Source organism: Taudactylus pleione, unplaced genomic scaffold, assembly GCF_031769625.1.
Source record: "Taudactylus pleione unplaced genomic scaffold, aTauple2 ptg000278l, whole genome shotgun sequence".
Classification (NCBI taxonomy): Eukaryota; Metazoa; Chordata; class Amphibia; order Anura; family Myobatrachidae; genus Taudactylus; species Taudactylus pleione.
Window position 1 is genome coordinate 4,668,956 of NW_028284680.1, and position 21,159 is coordinate 4,690,114.

General features: G+C 45.3%; 1 protein-coding gene across 1 annotated transcript in view; it reads left to right on the forward strand.

The window, feature by feature from the left end:
• Nucleotides 1-21,159, forward strand: part of HEPACAM (hepatic and glial cell adhesion molecule) — a 136,690-nt gene that overhangs the window by 18,821 nt on the left and 96,710 nt on the right. The window contains exons 2-3 of the mRNA XM_088481851.1: nucleotides 4,567-4,908; nucleotides 13,159-13,440. Coding sequence (XP_088337977.1) covers nucleotides 4,567-4,908; nucleotides 13,159-13,440 — 624 coding nt within the window. The remainder of the gene's footprint in view (nucleotides 1-4,566; nucleotides 4,909-13,158; nucleotides 13,441-21,159) is intronic.

Below are 21,159 nucleotides of genomic sequence, written 5' to 3' on the forward strand. Positions count from 1 at the left end.
ACATAGTGTATTATGTGTCATAATTCCAGCATATACAGGACCAGTGATCACAGTAACCCATTATATGTGTCATACATAGTGTATTGTATGTAATAATTCCAGCATATACAGGACCAGTGATCACAGTAACCCATTATATGTGTCATACATAGTGTATTGTATGTAATAATTCCAGCATATACAGGACCAGCGATCACAGTAACCCATTATATGCGGGAATAGGGTCATCCTGCCTGAGCTGAATGTGTTTATTTCAGATGTGGGCACCATTCCTGAGCATGGGAGCAAGTTCGGGAGTCTTGGGGAGCAGCAGAACCCAGCACTGCCCTGGACATATATGTACATATTGGTCTCGTTATGCACTGGAGAGTGTATTATTATCCAGTATTAATAATGAAGCCTATAGATGGTCTATAGCAGTGTACTCCTAACAGTGCATGGTTTCTAGATCTCCTAGTTGGTGCACAGGTGTATTTATTACTGGCTGACACATGATAAAAGATCCACAGGTGGGGCTAATTATTTCATTTGTGATACTGAGCAGCACTAGTAAAATTCTATTATATCACTATTTCCATTGTGGTCATGGTGTGGGCTGGGGAGGGGGGTTTCCAGGCAACCAGAAACCCCCCTGCATTTGCCTCTGGCTGTCACGCTGCATAAGAATACTCATTTGCTGCTCTTATTAAATCCACCTCTGAATCAGGCCCAGAGACTGACTATTAATGTGGTTAAATATCGATTGTAGACTTGAACTAGAATATAACTGTGCGAAAGGTCAAGTGATAACTCATATTCTATACAATAACTAATGATTAGATGCTGGTAAATGTCTATAGTGCTATGCAATGAGTAAATTAGATCATTGGTGAAATGAATATCATTTGTGTTATCTCAGGGTGGGTGAGTGAAGATGCTGTTATAGATGTTATTAGTACCCATGACATGACAGGGGAGGAATGGGTGACTATTCCCTGTCTGTGAAAATGTTTCCTTCACTGGGGAAAAGCTAATGTAGAAATCAGCGGCAGGACTGCCCCCCTCACTGCAGGGAGTTGCTGCCACTTTGTGGGCCCGGAAGTGAGGGTGGCCCCGGCTCCTGCAATGTCCCTCTCTCATGCTCAGATAAGCAATGTGGGGCCACAGAAACCTGAGCATTGCAGAGGATGACAACTGACCCGCATCTTACATCACTTATACCTCTTTTCCACCAAAAACCCGGGTCTGACCTGGGTTTTCAGACATGGTGCCAACCCAGGTCAGACACCGTTTACACAGCACCATCGATCTGGGTTATTCTCAGGTCAGCCCCGTTCACACTGAACCTGGGTCTGCCCTGCTAAACTTGTGACATCATAAAAAGTGGGAGGTGACTTCTCCACAGCCACCAATCAGCTCATTTTAGGCATTACCCAGGTTGGATAACCCGAGTTGCGCCGTTTACTCTGCACCATTACCCAGGTCCATCCTGGGTCCAACCTTGGTAGCTAGAGTACCTGGGTTGGATTGCTGGGTCACTTGATCTGGATTATTTTTCAGGGACCCTTTAATACCCCTTTTACACCAGATCAAAAACCTGGGTTTTTGCTGGGTCTACCCGGGTCGCAGCTCAGTGTAAAAGGGTCCCTGAAAAATAACCTGGGTCAAGTGACCTTGCAATCCAACCCAGGTAGCTACCAGGGTTGGACCCAGGATGGACCCAGGTAATGGTGCAGTGTAAACGGTGCAACCCAGGTTATCTGACCTGGGTCAGGCCTAAAATGAGCGGATTGGTGGTTGTGGAGCATTCACCTCCCACTTTTTATGACCTCACAGGTTTAGCAGGGCAGACCTGAGTTCAGTGTGAACAGGGCTGACCTGGGAGTAACCCAGATCAAAGGTGCAGTGTAAATGGTTCTGACCTGGGTCTGACCAGGGTTTTTGGTGGAAAAGAGGTATTACACTGAGCTGCGACCCGGGTAGACCCAGCAATAGCACAGGTTTTGCTCTGGTGTAAAAGGGTTATAACTTTAATTGTCAACACAAGCAAAACAAAACATTAATCATGTAAATTACAGGTAGAGTGAATGTCCCCTAAATCCCATAGTTTATACACTCTAGAGTGTGGCAGAGTGAAAAATGAGCGATTGAACGATTACGACATTGTTATCGCTCAATCGCTCATTAATCGTGCAGTAATTATGCCGGCAACGACCAGCGATGAGCGTTTGTCATCATCGCCTGAACATCCGAGATCGTCAGGTTGTGCATGCTCGGGGATGAGGGTGGGTGTCTGCACTGAGCGACATATATCATTCAGTGTGGGCACATTGGGCCTGATTCAGAGCCGGACGCTATTTGCGCTCGCTTGTTCAGGAAAAAGGGGTGGCTATTCAAATGCACCGTTCGCTCTTTGCGGTCTGTTCACACCTCTAGGTCTGAACGAGCGAATAAAACATGCGGTCGTTTTTTGGAAAACTATGCCCCCTGGCCGCTCGCATCCTACGTCATGTCCGCTATTTATTAGGTTAATCGAGTACATCGACCAGCGTATGAACTGCTCGCTATTCTTGTGGTTGGTTTTTCCTACCGCAATCTTGCGAGCAGTTCTGACTATAAAATAACCCAGTAACGTGGTCAATGACGCTGCTGTATTAATTATGCACACCCTTAAAACGCCCATTTTGACCTTTAAGCACGCCTGCGTTCTGATCTCCACTCCCCGTTTTCAAGCACCTTCCCCTGTTACCACCCACATACGAATGCCTGCTAATATGAGTGACAGGAGGAGACGTATGTGGGTGGTAACAGGGGAAGGTGCTTGAAAACGGGGAGTGGAGATCAGAACGCAGGCGTGCTTAAAGGTCAAAACGGGCGTTTTATGGGTGTGCATAATTAATACAGCAGCGTCACTGACCACGTCACTGAGTTATTTTATAGTCAGAACTGCTCGCAAGATTGCGGTAGGAAAAAAACAACCACAAGAATAGCGAGCAGTTCATACACTGGTCGATGTACTCGATTAATCTAATAAATAGCGGAGATGACGTAGGATGCGAGCGGCCAGGGGGCGTAGTTATCCAAAAAACGACCGCAAGTTTTGTTCGCTCGTTAAGACCTAGAGGCGTGAACAGACCGCAAAGAGCGAACGGTTCATTTGAATAGCCACCCCTTTTTTTCTGAACGAACGACCGCAAATAGCGTCCGGCTCTGAATCAGGCCCTCAATGTACATGTGTACTAATAGCCCTAATAAAAGTGTTTGGGGTACTTAAGTAGTGTAACTTGCTTCTCATTAGCGTCTATGTAAAAGTGGTGAAGAACGGCATTACGCAGTATTTTTTGCAGAAAATAAGTAGCCCTGTCAAATTTGAGGTACATGAAAATGGGAACTAGCATCTTTTAATGTTTCTAAAGTGAACTTTTAAAAAATTTAAAAACTCAACTGCGGCATGCACCTGCAATCCCCAAAACACCTGACCCATCCTTGCAGACCCCCAAGAAGTCTATTTTCCTAGTTTTTATGCTTGTCCCCCCACTTTTTCGCCCCAAAAATGAAAGAACTTTCTGGAGATGTTCTTAGGTTTTAATTTAACTTTTTTTTTTTTTGCCAGATTTGTCCTTTGGGGGGCTGTGCCAAGGGTTCTGGGTCGTTTCCCCACATTTGCACCCCAAAATAAAGATTTTGCTCTTCTTTTCACCTGCTATTCATAGGCGAAAAGCGGCAATAGGCGAAACTTTTTTGCCGACTACGGCTTTTCACCTCTAACTGAATACGGCCCTCAGGCGGAGATGACTGTTTCTGGGACCCAAAATGTCAAATTCTGCCCTGGCCGCCTCTACCCTAGAGGACCGCTAACCTGTCCGTAACTGAATTATTAGAGAATCCTGTACTGAGGGGCTTAGGGCTTGATTCAGAGCCGCTCGTAAGCGGACGCTCGTTCGCTCCGAGCGATGTTCGCACAACTGCGCATGCGTATGGGTTGTAATACGCATGCGCGAACCAGTCATTGCGGTCAGAAATTGTGTGCTCGCAAAATAGCGAATGCCTGCTAATTTGAGTGACAGAATGAGGCGTTTGTGGGTGGTAACAGGGGAAGGTGCTTGAAAACGGGGAGTGGAGATCCGAACGCAGGCGTGCCAAATGGTCAAAACGGGCGTTTTAAGGGTGTGCATAATTAACAAAGCAGCGTCATCGACCACGTCACTTGGTTGTCTTTTAGCCTGAACTGCTCGCATGATAGCGGTAGGAAAATTCTACCACAAGCACTGCGAGCAGTTCAGTCGCCTTTCGATGTACTTGATTAATCTAATAAATAGCGGAGATGACGTAGGATGCGAGCGGCCAGGGGGCGTTATTTTTAAAATAGCGAGCGCATGTTTCGTTCGCTCGTTCAGACATAGAGGCGTCAACAGACCGCAAAGAGTGAGCGCTCTATTTAAATATCCAGCCCCTTTTTTCGGAACGAGCGAGCGCAAATAGCGTCCGGCTCTGAATCAGGCCCTTAATTCCACCGCCTGTATTAAGACAACTAGTACAAGGCCTTCACTGCCAAGAACACTTTCCTCATTGTGTCTTCTTTTGCAGATCTCGTTGAGGTTGTTAACATCACCAGCCACATCCAGCACATCAATGGTACGTACGGCAAGTCGGCACTTCTCTCTGTCCAGTACAGCAGTGTGAGCAGTGATAAACCAGTGGTGAAATGGCAAGTCAAGAGAGAGAAGGCCATAACTGTAGTGCAGTCCGTGGGCACAGAAATCATAGGGAATTTGCGCATGGACTACAAAGATCGGATAAAAATCTTGGAGAATGGCTCACTCCTGATCAGCAACCTCCTCCTGTCTGACGAGGGGACCTATGAAGTGGAGATCTCCATCACTGATGACACCTTCACTGGAGAAAAGTCCATCAACCTCACTGTGGACGGTAGGTGTTACATCTCAGCACTGCTCTCCCTAAGCTGAGCGTTGTGGGACTGTTAATGTTATAAGTGAGAGAATGGAAAATCCATTGTGCAGGGTTGCACTGAACAGGAGATTCTTGATGCAGCTGTTCAGGGTGAAGCACACAGTGTGTTTTACAGTCTCACCTGACATAGCCTAGGCCTACATGGCAGACTAGCTGATGTACCTGGTTTCACCTGGGTAGACCTTAGATATTTACTGTTTCCATTTACATCTCACCACTCCAGTAACACATTAATCCTTCACCACTATAGTAATACAACCCCTCCCTCACTGCTATAGTATGACATTACCCTCCCTCACCTGTGTACTCACCTCTGTGCTAACACATTATCCTTGCTCACCTCTGTAGTAACACCTTTCCCTCCCTCACCCGTGTTGTAAAACATTTGACATCCCCTCCCTCACATGTGTAGAAATACAATCCCTCACTCACACCTGTAGTAAATTATTCCCCTCCCTCACATCTTGAGTATCACATTCCCCTACCTCACTTTTGTAGTAACACATTACTGCCACTCACCACTGTAGTAACACATTCCCCTTCCTCACCTCTGGAGTCCTGGATGCTTTCCACTCACATGACCAACATGTGGAGGTACAGTCCTGTATGTCTCTCACCGCATACAACCTACATGGGGAGGCAGGGCTGTAGCTAGGGTAGTGCGGCCGGTGCCATCGTACAGGGCACCACAGGTCAGGGGGCGCTGTTTGGGCCTGTCAAATTTCTGATTATTATCATTCTCACTTGTAGCTTCCTCTTATTTCATCCCCAGCATCTCCTGGCCTCCCCTATCTCTTCCCTGGCCCTTCCCCATGAGGCCATGGCCCTCTCTCAGGTGCACTATATTATGTCCCTATTTATCCCCAGCATCTCCTGGCCTCCCCTATCTCTTCCCTGGCCCTTCCCCATGAGGCCATTCCCCTTTTTTGGGTGCATTATGTCCCTTTGAAAAATGAGGGGGGCACCAATGCTCTTTCTGGCACAGGGCACCAAAAAGTCTAGTTACGGCTCTGTGGGGAGCTACAATCATGTGTGTCGCATATAACCTACATGGCTAGGTACAGTCCTGTGTGTCTCTCACCGCATACAACCTACATGGGGAGGTACAGTCTAGAGATGTTTTGTTTTTCGATCTGGATCTCCCTTGGTTTTGGATCTGGATTGGCTTTGCCAAAACCTCACCTCCGTGTTTTCGGTTTGGATCTGGATTTTTTTCTTTAAAAATCATAAAAAACTGCTAAAATCACATAAAATAACATTTATTTCCACTCGTTTCCAGTCAATTTTGACCACCTCACAGCTCACTATATTGTTTTCATCCAGTTTAGGCCCAAAATTTGCACCAAGCTAGCTGGCTGACTAAGCTAAGCAGCTGCAGTGGGCGGCACAAACATGTGGCAGTTCAACTTCCAACATGGCAACAAATGTTTTTATTATTCAAGAGAGGCCTGAGGGAGTTGGAGTATGTATGTAGTTGAAGGCAGGACAGGGAGAGGAAGGGTTGATTGGTAGTATATTAAATTTCATTTTTGATCCCAAAGAAAATTTATGAGGGAGAAGGGGATGGGAGGATGCATTTACAAAAAAAAATTGACACATTCACATCAGTCCTTGCCCCAGAAGAATCCTTGGGAGTGGATTTTCTCATCCCAGAAGGGGACCAGAAAGACTTCTAGTAGAGCTTTCCACATGAAAAAGCATTTCCCAACCTGTAGAGGGACATTAAAAAAAACATAGTTAGTTAGTGGCCTCAAAGTGCCACTTAACCAGCACAGATATGTGGACAAGCGTAAGATCTATGATTTAAGGCAGGGGTAGCCAACCCTGGTCCTCGAGAGCTACCAACAGTGCATGTTTTCCAGGTGTCTCACAGAATCACAAGTGTAATAAATAATTAACTCCACCTGTGGATCTTTCCAAATATGTTGGTGAGTAAATGAATACACCTGTGCACCAGCTAGGTGGTCTGGAAAACGTGAACTGTTAGTAGCTCTCGAGGACCAAGGTTGGCTACCTCTGATTAAAGGTCTTACGTTGTGTCTTTCTTGAGAATCCTGTGCTTGCTTCTGCAGCTAGGAGTGGATTTTCATCCCAGAAGGGGACCAGGAAGAGTGCTTTCCAAAAACAATTGACTGTTAAATAATCCTTTGCAAATATTCTGAAAAACCATTTCCCAACCTGTACAGGGACATTAAGAAAAACATAGATAGTTTGTGGCCTTCAGTTCAAACTGCCGTTGTACCCACTGTCCACTTAACTGGAGCAGATATTGTGGACAAGAGGAATAGAGTAGCAAATGTAACATTTAAGGTTTAGGTCTTACGTTGTGTCTTGAGCGCCATGCCTGCTGCTGGGAGTGGATTTCCATCCCAGAAGGGATGAAGACATTGCTTTTTCTTTCTAATGGACACAGAACTGAAGAGATGTAAATAACTACTGACAGGAAAAAGAGGCAATTTGGAGGCCCTTACACAAAACTGCCTTTGCTTTACTTGAGCTGCCCACCTTCCAGTGTATACTCAGAAAGAGTTTTCAGCCGGGAACCTTGTCAGTGATCGGCCTGAGACTGCTTTCCCAAAATGTGGAAAAGATGATGCCCATCAAAATGAACTGCAAATTCTACGAGAAAGACCTTTACCGTCAATTACGTGCAAAAATTACAGAGGCACCTGTAATGGTGGATTCCAGCGGGGACAAATTAATATTGTGTGAAGAAGATGATGTATACATCACTCCAGATTATACCATCACCCAAGCCTATATCGTCATCCCATCCTGTGTTGTGTATAAATTACAGCTGCGCTCCCTGTAAGATTGGGGATTCATTGTCCACTTTAGTGGATGTGAGCTCCATTTTAGTCCATATCATCACCACACCCCCTACACATCTTCTGACCTGGGCTACAGGAGGAGCAGCTGCACTCTGGAATATGGCTGCATTGACTCACTGATATTCAGGTAGAGGGCCATGGGTAGGGACTGGGAGTAGGGACACTATAATCAGGGAACCCAGTTTTAGCTGCTTTATTCCATTTTTTAAGCCATATCCTCTATTTTCACCTTTGAAAATGTTTATACAAATCTCAGCAGAGGCGTTTGTGATGACATGACTAACGCGCACACACACAGAAAAAAAAACACATTGATTAATTATTTTTGGGGGGCACTTGGGAGGGAGAGCACCTGAATGAGGCACCAGCATCTTGATAAACGACACAGGCAGCACCCCTGCGCAGCTACGTTGCTGATAAGTGTGGCTAACGCGCACACACACACAAAAAAACACATTGATCGATTGATTTTGATTGATTTAATTAATTTTTAGCACCCGAACGAGGCAGCAGCCTCTTGATAAACGACACAGGCAGCACCCCTGCGCAGCTACGTTGCTGGTGATAAGTGTGGCTAACGCACACACAAGAAAAACACATTGATTGGTTGATTGATTGATTTTGATTGAAGGGAGGGTTAGGGGGAAGGGTAAGTATATTTACCTGACCCCTGTCGGGATACCAACCATCCGGATGCCGCTGTCGGTATTCTGATAGGAGGCATCCCAAAGGTCCATGCCTATGGATAATTGTTGGCCAATACTTATTGCATCTAATCATTGGACTGAGAGGCTGGTAATTACTAAACTCTGTCTCCTTTCATCATTTCTTATTTATTGTTTCATTTCATTTGTTTTCAATATGTGTAGAGAGTGACTCTGTCCATTACAGCAGTGAGTATACGCTCTTCCAGTGCTGACAGGGGCTCATTTTGGGCCTGATTCAGAGCCGGACGCAATTAGGGCTCACTCGTCCAGAAAATAGGGGTGGCTATTCAAATCAACCATTCGCTCTTTGCGGTCTGTTCACGTCTCTAGGTCTGAACGAGCGAACAAAACTTGCGGTCGTTCTTTTAAAAAATACGCCCCCTGGCCGCTCGCATCCTACGTCATGTCCGCTATTTATTAGATTAATCGAGTACATCGACCAGGGTATGAACTGCTCGCTATTCTTGGGGTTGGTTTTTGCTACCACAATTTTACGAGCAGTTCTGGCTATAAAATAACCCAGTGACGTGGTCAATGACGCTGCTGTTTTAATTATGCACACCCATAAAACGCCCGTTTTGACCTTTAAGCACGCCTGCGTTCGGATCTCTACTCCCCGTTTTCAAGCACCTTCCCCTGTTACCACCCACATACGCCTCCTCCTGTCACTCATATTATCAGGCATTCGCTATTTTGCGAGCACATGAATTTCGGCCGCACTGACTGGTTCGCGCATGCGTATAACGATCCGTACGCATGCGCAGTTGGGCAAACATCGCTCGGAGTGAACGAGCGGCCGCTTACGAGCGGCTCTGAATCAGGCCCTTTGTTTTAATTTGAACTCTCCGTACATTTTGCACCTACGTAAATTTTGGAGGAGTGGATAATGATGGTCACAAGCATCTATACTTTAGGCTTAAGGTTGCATAGAAATATATTTGTAATCATCACTGACCAAGACCACTGGAAATCTTACAATCTGTCTGGATCCCAGTGATCTGAATAACGTGGCAGCATTTTGTGGTCACTGAAGTGGGAAACATCTTGATGAGAAGGATCGGTACTGGCAGACAGACTTGGTGAACAGTCATCACTGCGTTGTACCTTGTACACACCTTGGGGACATGTGTGGTGTTGGGGCTGCTAGTGGGTCTTCAGCAGACAGAAGCATTTAGAGGAACTGAAAGCCTCCAAATATGAGCAGATATTGGTCCTGAATCTGAGCAGCTCGGAGCTCCATATATATGGTCACAAATAGCAAATGATAGCAAACTGCGCATATGCAGAAGATAATGTATGACTTTGCATGTCTTTGGGAGAGTGGATTAGACCATGCGATCAGGTGCTTTGGAATATATAGCACATGCTTAGACCATGCGATCAGGTGCTTTGGAATATATACTATATAAGTATATAGTACATGCTTAGACCATGCGATCAGGTGCTTTGGAATATATACTATATAGTACATGCTTAGGGCCTGAATCAGAGCCGCTCGTAAGCGGCCGCTCGTTCATTCTGACCGATGTTCGCACATCTGCGCATGCATACGGATTTTAATACGCATGCACGAACCAGTCAGTGCGGCCGAAAATCGTTTATATATATATATAGCGAATGCCTGCTATTTTGAGTGACAGAAGGAGGCGTATGTGGGTGGTAACAGGGGAAGGTGCTTGAAAACGGGGGTGTGGAATTAGATCGCAGGCGTGCTTAAAGGTCAAAACGGGCATTTTAAGGGAGTGCATAATTACTACAGCAGCGTCATTGACCACGTCACTTGGTTTTTTTTTACTCCGAACTGCTGGCAAAATAGCGGTTGAAAAAACCAACCACAAGAATAGCGATCAGCTCATACCCTGTTCAATGTACTCGATTAATCTAATAAATACCGGACATGACGTATGGTGCGAGCGGCAAGGGGGCGTATTTTTCAAAATTACAACCGCAAGTTTTGCTCGCTCGTTCAGACTTAGAGGCGTGAACAGACCGCAATTAGCGAACGGTTCATTTGAATAGCCACCCCTTGTTTTAGAACGAACGACCGCAAATAGCGAACGGCTCTGAATGAGGGCCTTACACCATACGATCATGTGCTTTGGAATATATACTATACAGTACATGCTTACACCATGTGATCAGGCGCTTTGGAATATATACTATCAGTGGCAAACGCAGGATTTCTAGAGGGGGGTTTCCAAATGCCTGATGTTAGAGTGAGTGTGGCCAGTCCATGAAGAGGGCAGAATTAGCACTTATCTAGCTTTAATGTGCGTCATACAAAGTGTATTGTGTGTAATAATTCCAGCATATACAGGACCAGAGATCACAGAAAGCCATTAGGCCATCCTGCCTGAGCTGAATGTATTTATTTTAGATGTGGGCACCATTCCAGAGTATTAGAGTAAGTCCAGGAGTCTGAAGGAGCAGCAGATGAACCTAGCACTGCCCTGGACATATACAGTCAGGTGCATAAATATTGGGACATTGACAGAATTTTCATATTTTGGCCTCTATTCGCCAGGATAATGGCTTGGATATGAAACAAACAAGATGTGCTTTAACTGCAGACTTTCAGATTTAATTTGAGGGTAATTACATCCAAATCAGGTGAACGGTGTAGGAATTACAACGGTTTCTATATGTGCCTCCCACTTTTTAAGGGGCCAAAAGTAATGGGACTATCAACTCAAAAGCTATTTCATGGACAGGTGTGGGCTATTCCCTCATTATTTCATTATCAATTAAGCAGGTAAAAGGTCTGGAGTTAATTCTAGGTGTGACATTTGCATTTGGAATCAGTTGCTGTCAACTCTCAATATGAGATCCAAAGAGCTGTCACTATCAGTGAAGCAAGCCATCATTAGGCTGAAAAATCAAAACAAACCCATCAGAGAGATAGCAAAAACATTAGGTGTGGCCAAATCAACTGTTTGGAACATTCTTAAAAAGAAAGAACGCACCGGAGAGCTCAGCAACACCAAAAGACCCGGAAGACCACGGAAAACAACTGTGGTGGATGACAGAAGAATTATTTCCCTGGTGAAGAAAAACCCCTTCACAACAGTTGGCCAAATCAAGAACACTCTCCAGGAGGTAGGTGTATATGTGTCAAAGTCAACAATCAAGAGAAGACTTCACAAGAGTGAATATAGAGGGTTCACCACAAGATGTAAACCATTGGTGAGCCACAAAAACAGGAAGACCAGATTAGAGTTTGCCAAACAGCATCTAAAAAAGCCATTACAGTTCTGGAACAACATCCTATGGACAGATGAGACAAAGATCAACTTGTACCAGAGTGATGGGAAGAGAAGAGTATGGAGAAGGAAAGGAACTGCTCATGATCCAAAACATACCACATCAGTGAAGCATGGTGGTGGTAGTGTCATGGCGTGGGCATGTATGGCTGCCAATGGAACTGGTTCCCTTGTATTTATTGATGATGTGACTGCTGACAAAAGCAGCAGAATGAATTCTGAAGTGTTTCGGGCAATATTATATGCTCATATTCAGTCAAATGCTTCAGAACTCATTGGACGGCGCTTCACAGTGCAGATGGACAATGACCCGAAGCATACTGCAAAAGCAACCAAAGAGTTTTTTAAGGCTAAAAAGTGGAATGTTATGCAATGGCCAAGTAAATCCCCTGACCTGAATCCGATTGAGCATGCATTTCACTTGATGAAGACAAAACTGAAGGGAAAATGCCCCAAGAACAGCAGGAACTGAAGACATTTGCAGTAGAGGCCTGGCAGAGCATCACCAGGGATGAAACCCAGCGTCTGGTGATGTCTATGCGTTCCAGACTTCAGGCTGTAATTGCCTGCAAAGGATTTGCAACAAAGTATTAAAAAGTGAAAGTTAGATTTAGGATTGTTTAGTTTGTCCCATTACTTTTGGCCCCTTAAAAAGTGGGAGGCACATATAGAAACCGTTGTAATTCCTACACCGTTCACCTGATTTGGATGTAATTACCCACAAATTAAATCTGAAAGTCTGCAGTTAAAGCACATCTTGTTTGTTTCATTTCAAAGCCATTGTGGTGGTGAATAGAGGCCAAAATATGAAAATTCTATCAATGTCCCAATATTTATGCACCTGACTTTATGTACATATTGGGCTCTATAGCAGCACATCCCTTAACAGTGCATGGTTTCCAGATCTCCTAGTTGGTGCACAGGTTATTTATTACTGACTGATACATGTTAAAAGATCCACAGGTGGTGCTAATTATTTCATTTGTGATACTGTGAAGAAAATGCAGCGCTAGTAACATTCTATTATATTACTATTTCTATTGTGGTCATGGTGTGGGCTGGGGAGGGGGGTTTCCAGCCAGACGGAACCCCCCCTGCATTTGCCTATGACTATACAGTATATGCACATTTGCACATTTATTTCAGTGCTAAATTTGGTCACATAAATATAAACATAAACCTGTTATAGACAGGCACACAGTTATAATCTCTGCATAATGACTGGCATCGCATTGATTTTTTTCACTAGTTACTTGAGAACAATGGGCCTGGCGCACAGGTAAATGTAAATATATACAGTATGCTCCATATTGCATGTATTCAGCCATATGTAGAGTTGTACGTATCTCAGACATCACCAGTTGCACTGCAGGATGAGTAATCTACCCCTCGTATATTCCTTCCTACCAGTTCCTATATCCAAGCCTCGGGTCTCAGTTCCATCGTCCACGGTTCTGGAGCTCGCCGAGAACTTCACCCTGAGCTGTGACCATGATAATGGCACGAAGCCGCTGTACACCTGGCTGAAGGACGGGAAGACACTGACCAATGACTCCAGGATACTCCTGTCCCACAACCACCGTGTGATGACCATCACCAAAATCCTGTTGTCCGATGATAATATCTACGCTTGTCTGGTCGAGAACCCCATCAGCAGCGGACGCAGTTCTCCTATTAAATTGACTGTCTACAGTAAGTAGGGAGCAACGTACTCTTTACAGGATAATAATTACTATAATAATATTACAATTGTCTTTTTTTAGTCATTAGTATATACATTAGGCATAAACATAATGCATTTACTTGTAAGAAATGACAACACAGGAACCTTGAGTTGTCTAAGGAGAATGTTGCACACGTTAATACATAAGAATACATTACAGAGGTTAGACTAGTTCCCGTCCCATAATTTTAGTAAGTGCTGTATTTCCAACAAAAGGCAGCAAAAAAAAAAAAAAAAGAACAGTTATTTTATTTGCAATATCATGTATGTTTATAACGCTAAATAAAAAGGATTTGAACTTGCCGGATAAATTCATATATCTGTGCCTACAGTAATAAATGTCAGTGTTATTGCTTTGCATCACTGGATAGTGAAGGGAATAGGGCAGTGTTGGCTAACCTTGACACTCCAGCTGTTGTGGAACTATATATCCCAGCATGCGCTGCCACAGTTTTAGCATGCCCTAATAGCAAAACTGTAGCAGTGCATGATGGGTTATGTAGTTCCATAACAGCTGGAGTGTCAAGGTTAGCCAGCACTGGAATAGGATAGGGTATACATAAAATAGGGACAAAGAAGTAGCTGGCCTGGCTCGAGTGCCGTTCCAGCTGAGCGGACTAATCAAGACTGCCGGCAACCGCAGCTCCAGCCTGGGCTCTTCCAGGCGGCTCAGACGCGACCTATGGCGAAGCAGCCGCACGCCGTCCTGCCTGCACGATGCTCTGCGTGCAGTGACTGGGGCCTGATCAATGATTCCAATGTTTACGTAGTTGAGCAATAATCTGGTGATGCGTCTGAGTCACACGGCGCATACGCCAAAGTCCATTACCGTAGTCAGTGGCGTAAATTCATCCCAGACGCCGGAGGCAAGTTATAATTTGATGCCCCCCCCGTCAGAGCCACTGACACTGTAATGTAGCAATTCGCATGCAAACAGGCTATAGACAGACGAAGCCAGCAGCTGGTGGTCTGACTTGGAGGTCTCCACTAGTGTATGCTTCCGGGAAGAGGTGCCATGTATTGGGCAGCCATGACGGTACACTCCGGAGACATAGTTACAGCCCTAAGTGGGGTGAATATGTTCTGGGCTTTGGAAGAGGTGCCCCTTCAGAGCTGGAGCCCAGTGGCAGGCGCCTCCATTGCCTCCCATAGTTCTGCCCTGACCGTAGTCGCTCTCAGTGACTACTTTCACGCAGAGTGATTGACAGTCAGACACCATTTGGTGGGGGGTAGCGGTGAGGTGGCGGCAAAAATACAAGCACGTCGTGCCCGTCTGCGATCCGTATGCAAATAACGCCTGAGGACAAGGGGCCATTCTGCGCGACCATAGGATCTGACAGCGATGCTGCGTCTTTGTACACAGTCGCTTAGGTTTGCGAAGACGCAGGTGGGCGTCCCAATACATATGAAGACGGCTGCAATATTTGCTAATTTTCGTACACCAGCTGCGTAGTCTTCCTTCTAGCACCCTGCACCTGTCACAACCTGTGTAGTTCCTCTATCCTGCCAGGGGTGTCGCTCTCTGCTCTGGTGCTTCTAGCACACTCAGCTGACGCAACACACTGCTGAGATGAAGCAGTTTGTGTGCCAGAAGCACCAGAGCAGAGAGCGACACCCCAGGCAGGAATGAGGAACTGCACGGGTTTTAGCAGGTGCCGGGTGCTAGAATGAGGACTAGCTGCGTACACAGGCGGCATTAGCGTCCATATCCGACTCACTGAGGCTGCAGCCGCTGCTGGTGCTACCCGCAGCTGAGGACGAGGAAGGGAGTGGGAGCTCTACTCTTCTGCAGTGCTGCTGACAGGTCAATCTTCTGTGGGGGGCTGGGGCAACTAATATGTGTTTTATTATCTATGGGGACCAATGTGTTTTATTTTTTACCTATCGTATTAATTCTGGATATAGTTGACGTGTTGGGGGGCTCCAAAATCTCTTGCACGGGGTGCTAGTAGACGTAATAAATGCAGACGTAAAATCAAGGGGTATGGAGGGCCCTGCTCATGAGAGAGTTTACACTCTAATGAGCATAACATAATATATAAAATGTAGATGTACTGTACTTGTCACATTTATTGCTGGAGACATGATGAGAGCACTCATGTATAATGTGACATCACCAGTCTCAGAACATAACTGTACGTTACCAGCACTGTATAAGCTACAGGTATAATACATCGGTTGCAATGGCTCCACATAAAGTTAGAGTAACCCTGACAATAAATTCTTACAACGAATATGAAAATAATGCAATCATAGAGAAACACTTTCCTTGCTCTCAGCAGAATATATACAGCAGCTATCGGTATAATACATACAGAATTACCAATATTGGAGACATCATTATTGCAGCTCCCTGACAAGATTGTAGAACTGATATAAGTATGGTAATGAAGCAAAAATCCCTCTTATATGGAATAATAATAATAAACATTTTTTTTATTTTACTTGGTTTCCCCTTCACACATGTAGGAAATTTTTGGAGACATTTGTCTGAGTCAATGAATGTATCATGTCCTGTACTACTTGTATATTCAGATACAGTACAATATATAAGGATATTACAAGTCTCCTTTCAGTCTCATGCCTTAGGGTCATATTTATTAATTAACAGGTCCTAGACATGCTATTCACAGCAATAAGCAATGATTGATTGCCTGAATGTATTACAATTAGAGATGTGCAGTTCAATATTATTCGGTTCTCATAAACGGCATCATATTGGCTATCCGGCTGTCACGTGTATTGAATAGCCAATAAGAGAAATCCAAACTAATCCGAACTTGCGATAATTTGGTGATAAGAACCGAATAAAACCGAACCCGCACATCTCTAATTACAGTACACCCGCAGGACAGGGGCTCAGGAAAGGAGCCTGCCCCTGTGGTGTGTTAGAAGATAAGTGATCGCATCAGTTCTACTTTGGGTACCGAGCGCCGTCCTGCTGACTGTGCATGGAGAGTGTCTGGGAGTGATCCTGCGGACTCCTCTCCCGGTAACTCCTGAGTGTAGCCCATAGGCTATAGTGACTAACAGCATCTGTATATGGTGTTAGCTACCGGGGCCAAACGCATTTCGGAGCTTGGTGAATTTGGCAAACAGCAACTCCCCAGGACGGCAGAAGATATCTCCGACATTTGCTGCAGTCCCCTGTACATACATTTGGGAGATGCTTAATATTTACGGGGATCCCTCCAAAACACCTGCAATTATGAATTGATAAATAGGCCCCTTAATTTGTCCCCAAGACTCCTAGTCATTGTCTAGCGGCCTTATAATGCATAAGAGATATTAGTATATGTATAAACGTCTGTAATTAATATCTGCAGAAAATAACACAGACCCTCAGTCTCCTCTGTGACTTCTAATACCCTTACTATTCATAATAGCAATTTTCCACCAAAATAGCTGGTCCAGCCGTTTTAAGCCGTGTCACAGCGTCATGAACCCCATTTCCACCGCAGGCTGGACCCGGGATATTGCCGAGGCTTCCCTCTGGCGGCGCTTGGAGATTACATCATCTCCAAGCACCAGGAAATGCGGCTCACCCTATGCTGTGAACGGATAAACCCCTTTCCACTGAGCCTTACCCGGGTTTTACACGCATAAAACCCTGCTCGGGACCTGGAACGAAATGCCAGGTCAGACGACCCAGGATTTTTAGGAGCCTTTTCCACTGAACCGCGACCCGGGTTGACGTGGCAATAACCCAGGTTTTTGCGGCAGTGGAAAAGGGGTATATTGAAAATAAATGACATATTTCGATATATTATTAGGTGCATATTATCCCATAGTTACCTACTTTTGAAAAAGCATGTCAGGGAGATTGTGAAAGCAGCACCTATGAGCGCAGTGGTAAAGTGGACGTGTCCTACATGTGATGGGCGTGTACTGCTACATCTGAGAGGCGTGTCCTACATGTGATGGGCGTGTACTGCTACATCTGAGAGGCGTATCCTACATGTGATGGACGTGTACTGCTACATCTGAAAGGCGTGTCCTACATGTGATGGGCGTGTACTGCTACATCTGAGAGGCGTGTCCTACATGTGATGGGCGTGTACTGCTACATCTGAGAGGCGTGTCCTACATGTGATGGACGTGTACTGCTACATCTGAAAGGCGTGTCCTACATGTGATGGGCGTGTACTGCTACATCTGAGAGGCGTGTCCTACATGTGATGGACGTGTACTGCTACATCTGAAAGGCGTGTCCTACATGTGATGGGCGTGTACTGCTACATCTGAGAGGCGTGTCCTACATGTGATGGGCGTGTACTGCTACATCTGAAAGGCGTGTCCTACATGTGATGGGCGTGTACTGCTACATCTGAGAGGCGTGTCCTACATGTGATGGGCGTGTACTGCTACATCTGAAAGGCGTGTCCTACATGTGATGGGCGTGTACTGCTACATCTGAGAGGCGTGTCCTACATGTGATGGGCGTGTACTGCTACATCTGAAAGGCGTGTCCTACATGTGATGGGCGTGTACTGCTACATCTGAAAGGCGTGTCCTACATGTGATGGGTGTGTACTGCTACATCTGAGGGGTGTGTCCTACATGTGATGGACGTGTACTGCTACATCTGTGTCATAAAATTGTTTTATATGTAAATGAGCCCCAAAGAAGTTAGTAAGATCTACAAGTGATGAAAACACACTGATACTTTTCAGAAAATGCCTGTAGCCATAGGGATCATTGTGTCTTATACCCAATGCAGGGAAATTACACTAATGATAAAATTTGAATGTATACATCTTTATATATATATATATATATATATATATATATATATATATATATATATATAAAGAGCTTTATAATGGGGGTAAGGTGCAATCAGGAAGATTACTAGACTCTTCAGGGATGCAGGGAGATTGCTATTATTTCAGAGAGTCTCCGTGACAATCAGGGAGACCAGGCAAGTATGTATTTATTGTCCAATTTATATTTATACAGTATATCACATTCCAGAATCAGGGTAGATGGTAAAGCTGGCACCTTCTATCAAGATGTGGTCAAGTGCAGGGGCCGGATCCTGTATTTAGTTTGTTATTCTTCGGTGCCAGCTATTCAGAAATTCTGTGTATTATCGGCCAGAAACTGCAGCAACTACAATATGCCGCTGTTTTCCTGGCTGTAAAGGGATGCATGGCGTCTTACAGGCATGTTAGCGGCATTGCCCTGTCATTATTACTGTAAAGGGATGCATGGCGTCTTACAGACATGTTAGCGGCATTGCCCTGTCATTATTACTGTAAAGGGATGCATGACGTCTTCCAGCCATGTTAGCGGCATTGCCCTGTCATTATTACTGTAAAGGGATGCATGACGTCTTCCAGGCATGTTAGCGGCATTGCCCTGTTATTATTACTGTAAAGGGATGCATGGCGTCTTCCAGGCATGTTAGCGGCATTGCCCTGTCATTATTACTGTAAAGGGATGCATGACGTCTTCCAGACATGTTAGCGGCATTGCCCTGACTATTACTGTAAAGGGATGCATGACGTCTTCCAGGCATGTTAGCGGAATTGCCCTGTCATTATTACTGTAAAGGGATGCATGGCGTCTTCCAGGCATGTTAGCGGCATTGCCCTGTCATTATTACTGTAAAGGGATGCATGGAGTCTTACAGGCATGTTAGCGGCATTGCCCTGTCATTATTACTGTAAAGGGATGCATGGCGTCTTACAGACATGTTAGCGGCATTGTCCTATCATTATTACTGTAAAGGGATGCATGACGTCTTCCAGCCATGTTAGCGGCATTGCCCTGTCATTATTACTGTAAAGGGATGCATGACGTCTTCCAGGCATGTTAGCGGCATTGCCCTGTTATTATTACTGTAAAGGGATGCATGGCGTCTTCCAGGCATGTTAGCGGCATTGCCCTGTCATTATTACTGTAAAGGGATGCATGACGTCTTCCAGACATGTTAGCGGCATTGCCCTGACTATTACTGTAAAGGGATGCATGACGTTTTCCAGGCATGTTAGCGGCATTGCCCTGTCATTATTACTGTAAAGGGATGCATGGCGTCTTCCAGGCATGTTAGCGGCATTGCCCTGTCATTATTACTGTAAAGGGATGCATGACGTCTTCCAGGCATGTTAGCGGCATTGCCCTGACTATTACTGTAAAGGGATGCATGACGTCTTCCAGGCATGTTAGCGGCATTGCCCTGTCATTATTACTGTGAACAGATGCATGACGTCTTCCAGGCATGTTAGCGGGATTGCCCTGACTATTACTGTAAAGGGATGCATGACGTCTTCCAGGCATTTTAGCGGCATTGCCCTGTCATTATTACTGTAAAGGGATGCATGACGTCTTCCAGACATGTTAGCGGCATTGCCCTGTTATTATTACTGTAAAGGGATGCATGGCGTCTTACAGGCATGTTAGCGGCATTGCCCTGACTATTACTGTAAAGGGATGCATGACGTCTTACAGACATGTTAGCGGCATTGCCCTGTCATTATTACTGTAAAGGGATGCATGATGTCTTCCAGGCATGTTAGCGGCATTACCCTGTCATTATTACTGTAAAGGGATGCATGACGTCTTCCAGGCATGTTAGCGGCATTGCCCTGACTATTACTGTAAAGGGATGCATGACGTCTTCCAGACATGTTAGCGGCATTGCCCTGACTATTACTGTAAAGGGATGCATGGCGTCTTCCAGGCATGTTAGCGGCATTGCCCTGACTATTACTGTAAAGGGATGCATGGCGTCTTCCAGGCATGTTAGCAGCATTGCCCTGTCATTATTACTGTAAAGGGATGCATGACGTCTTCCAGGAATGTTAGCGGCATTTCCCTGACTATTACTGTAAAGGGATGCATGACGTCTTCCAGCCATGTTAGCGGCATTGCCCTGACTATTACTGTAAAGGGATGCATGACGTCTTCCAGGCATGATATCGGCATTGCCCTGTCATTATTACTGTAAAGGGATGCATGGCGTCTTCCAGGCATGTTAGCGGCATTGCCCTGACTATTACTGTAAAGGGATTCATGACGTCTTCCAGGCATGTTAGCGGCATTGCCCTGTCATTATTACTGTAAAGGGATGCATGACGTCTTCCAGGCATGTTAGCGGCATTGCCCTGTCATTATTACTGTAAAGGGATGCATGGCGTCTTCCAGGCATGTTAGCGGCATTGCCCTGTCATTATTACTGTAAAGGGATGCATGACGTCTTCCAGGCATGTTAGCGGCATTGCCCTGTCATTATTACTGTAAAGGGATGCATGACGTCTTCCAGGCATGTTAGCGGCATTGCCCTGTCATTATTACTGTAAAGGGATGCATGGCGTCTTCCAGGCATGTTAGCGGCATTGCCCTGTCATTATTACTGTAAAGGGATGCATCGCGTCTTCCAGGCATGTTAGCGGCATTGCCCTGTCATTATTACTGTAAAGGGATGCATGACGTCTTCCAGGCATGTTAGCGGCATTGCCCTGTCATTATTACTGTAAAGGGATGCATGACGTCTTCCAGGCATGTTAGCGGCATTGCCCTGTCATTATTACTGTAAAGGGATGCATGGCGTCTTCCAGGCATGTTAGCGGTATTGCCCTGTCATTATTACTGTAAAGGGATGCATGACGTCTTCCAGGCATGTTAGCGGCATTGCCCTGTCATTATCACTGTAAAGGGATGCATGACGTCTTCCAGGCATGTTA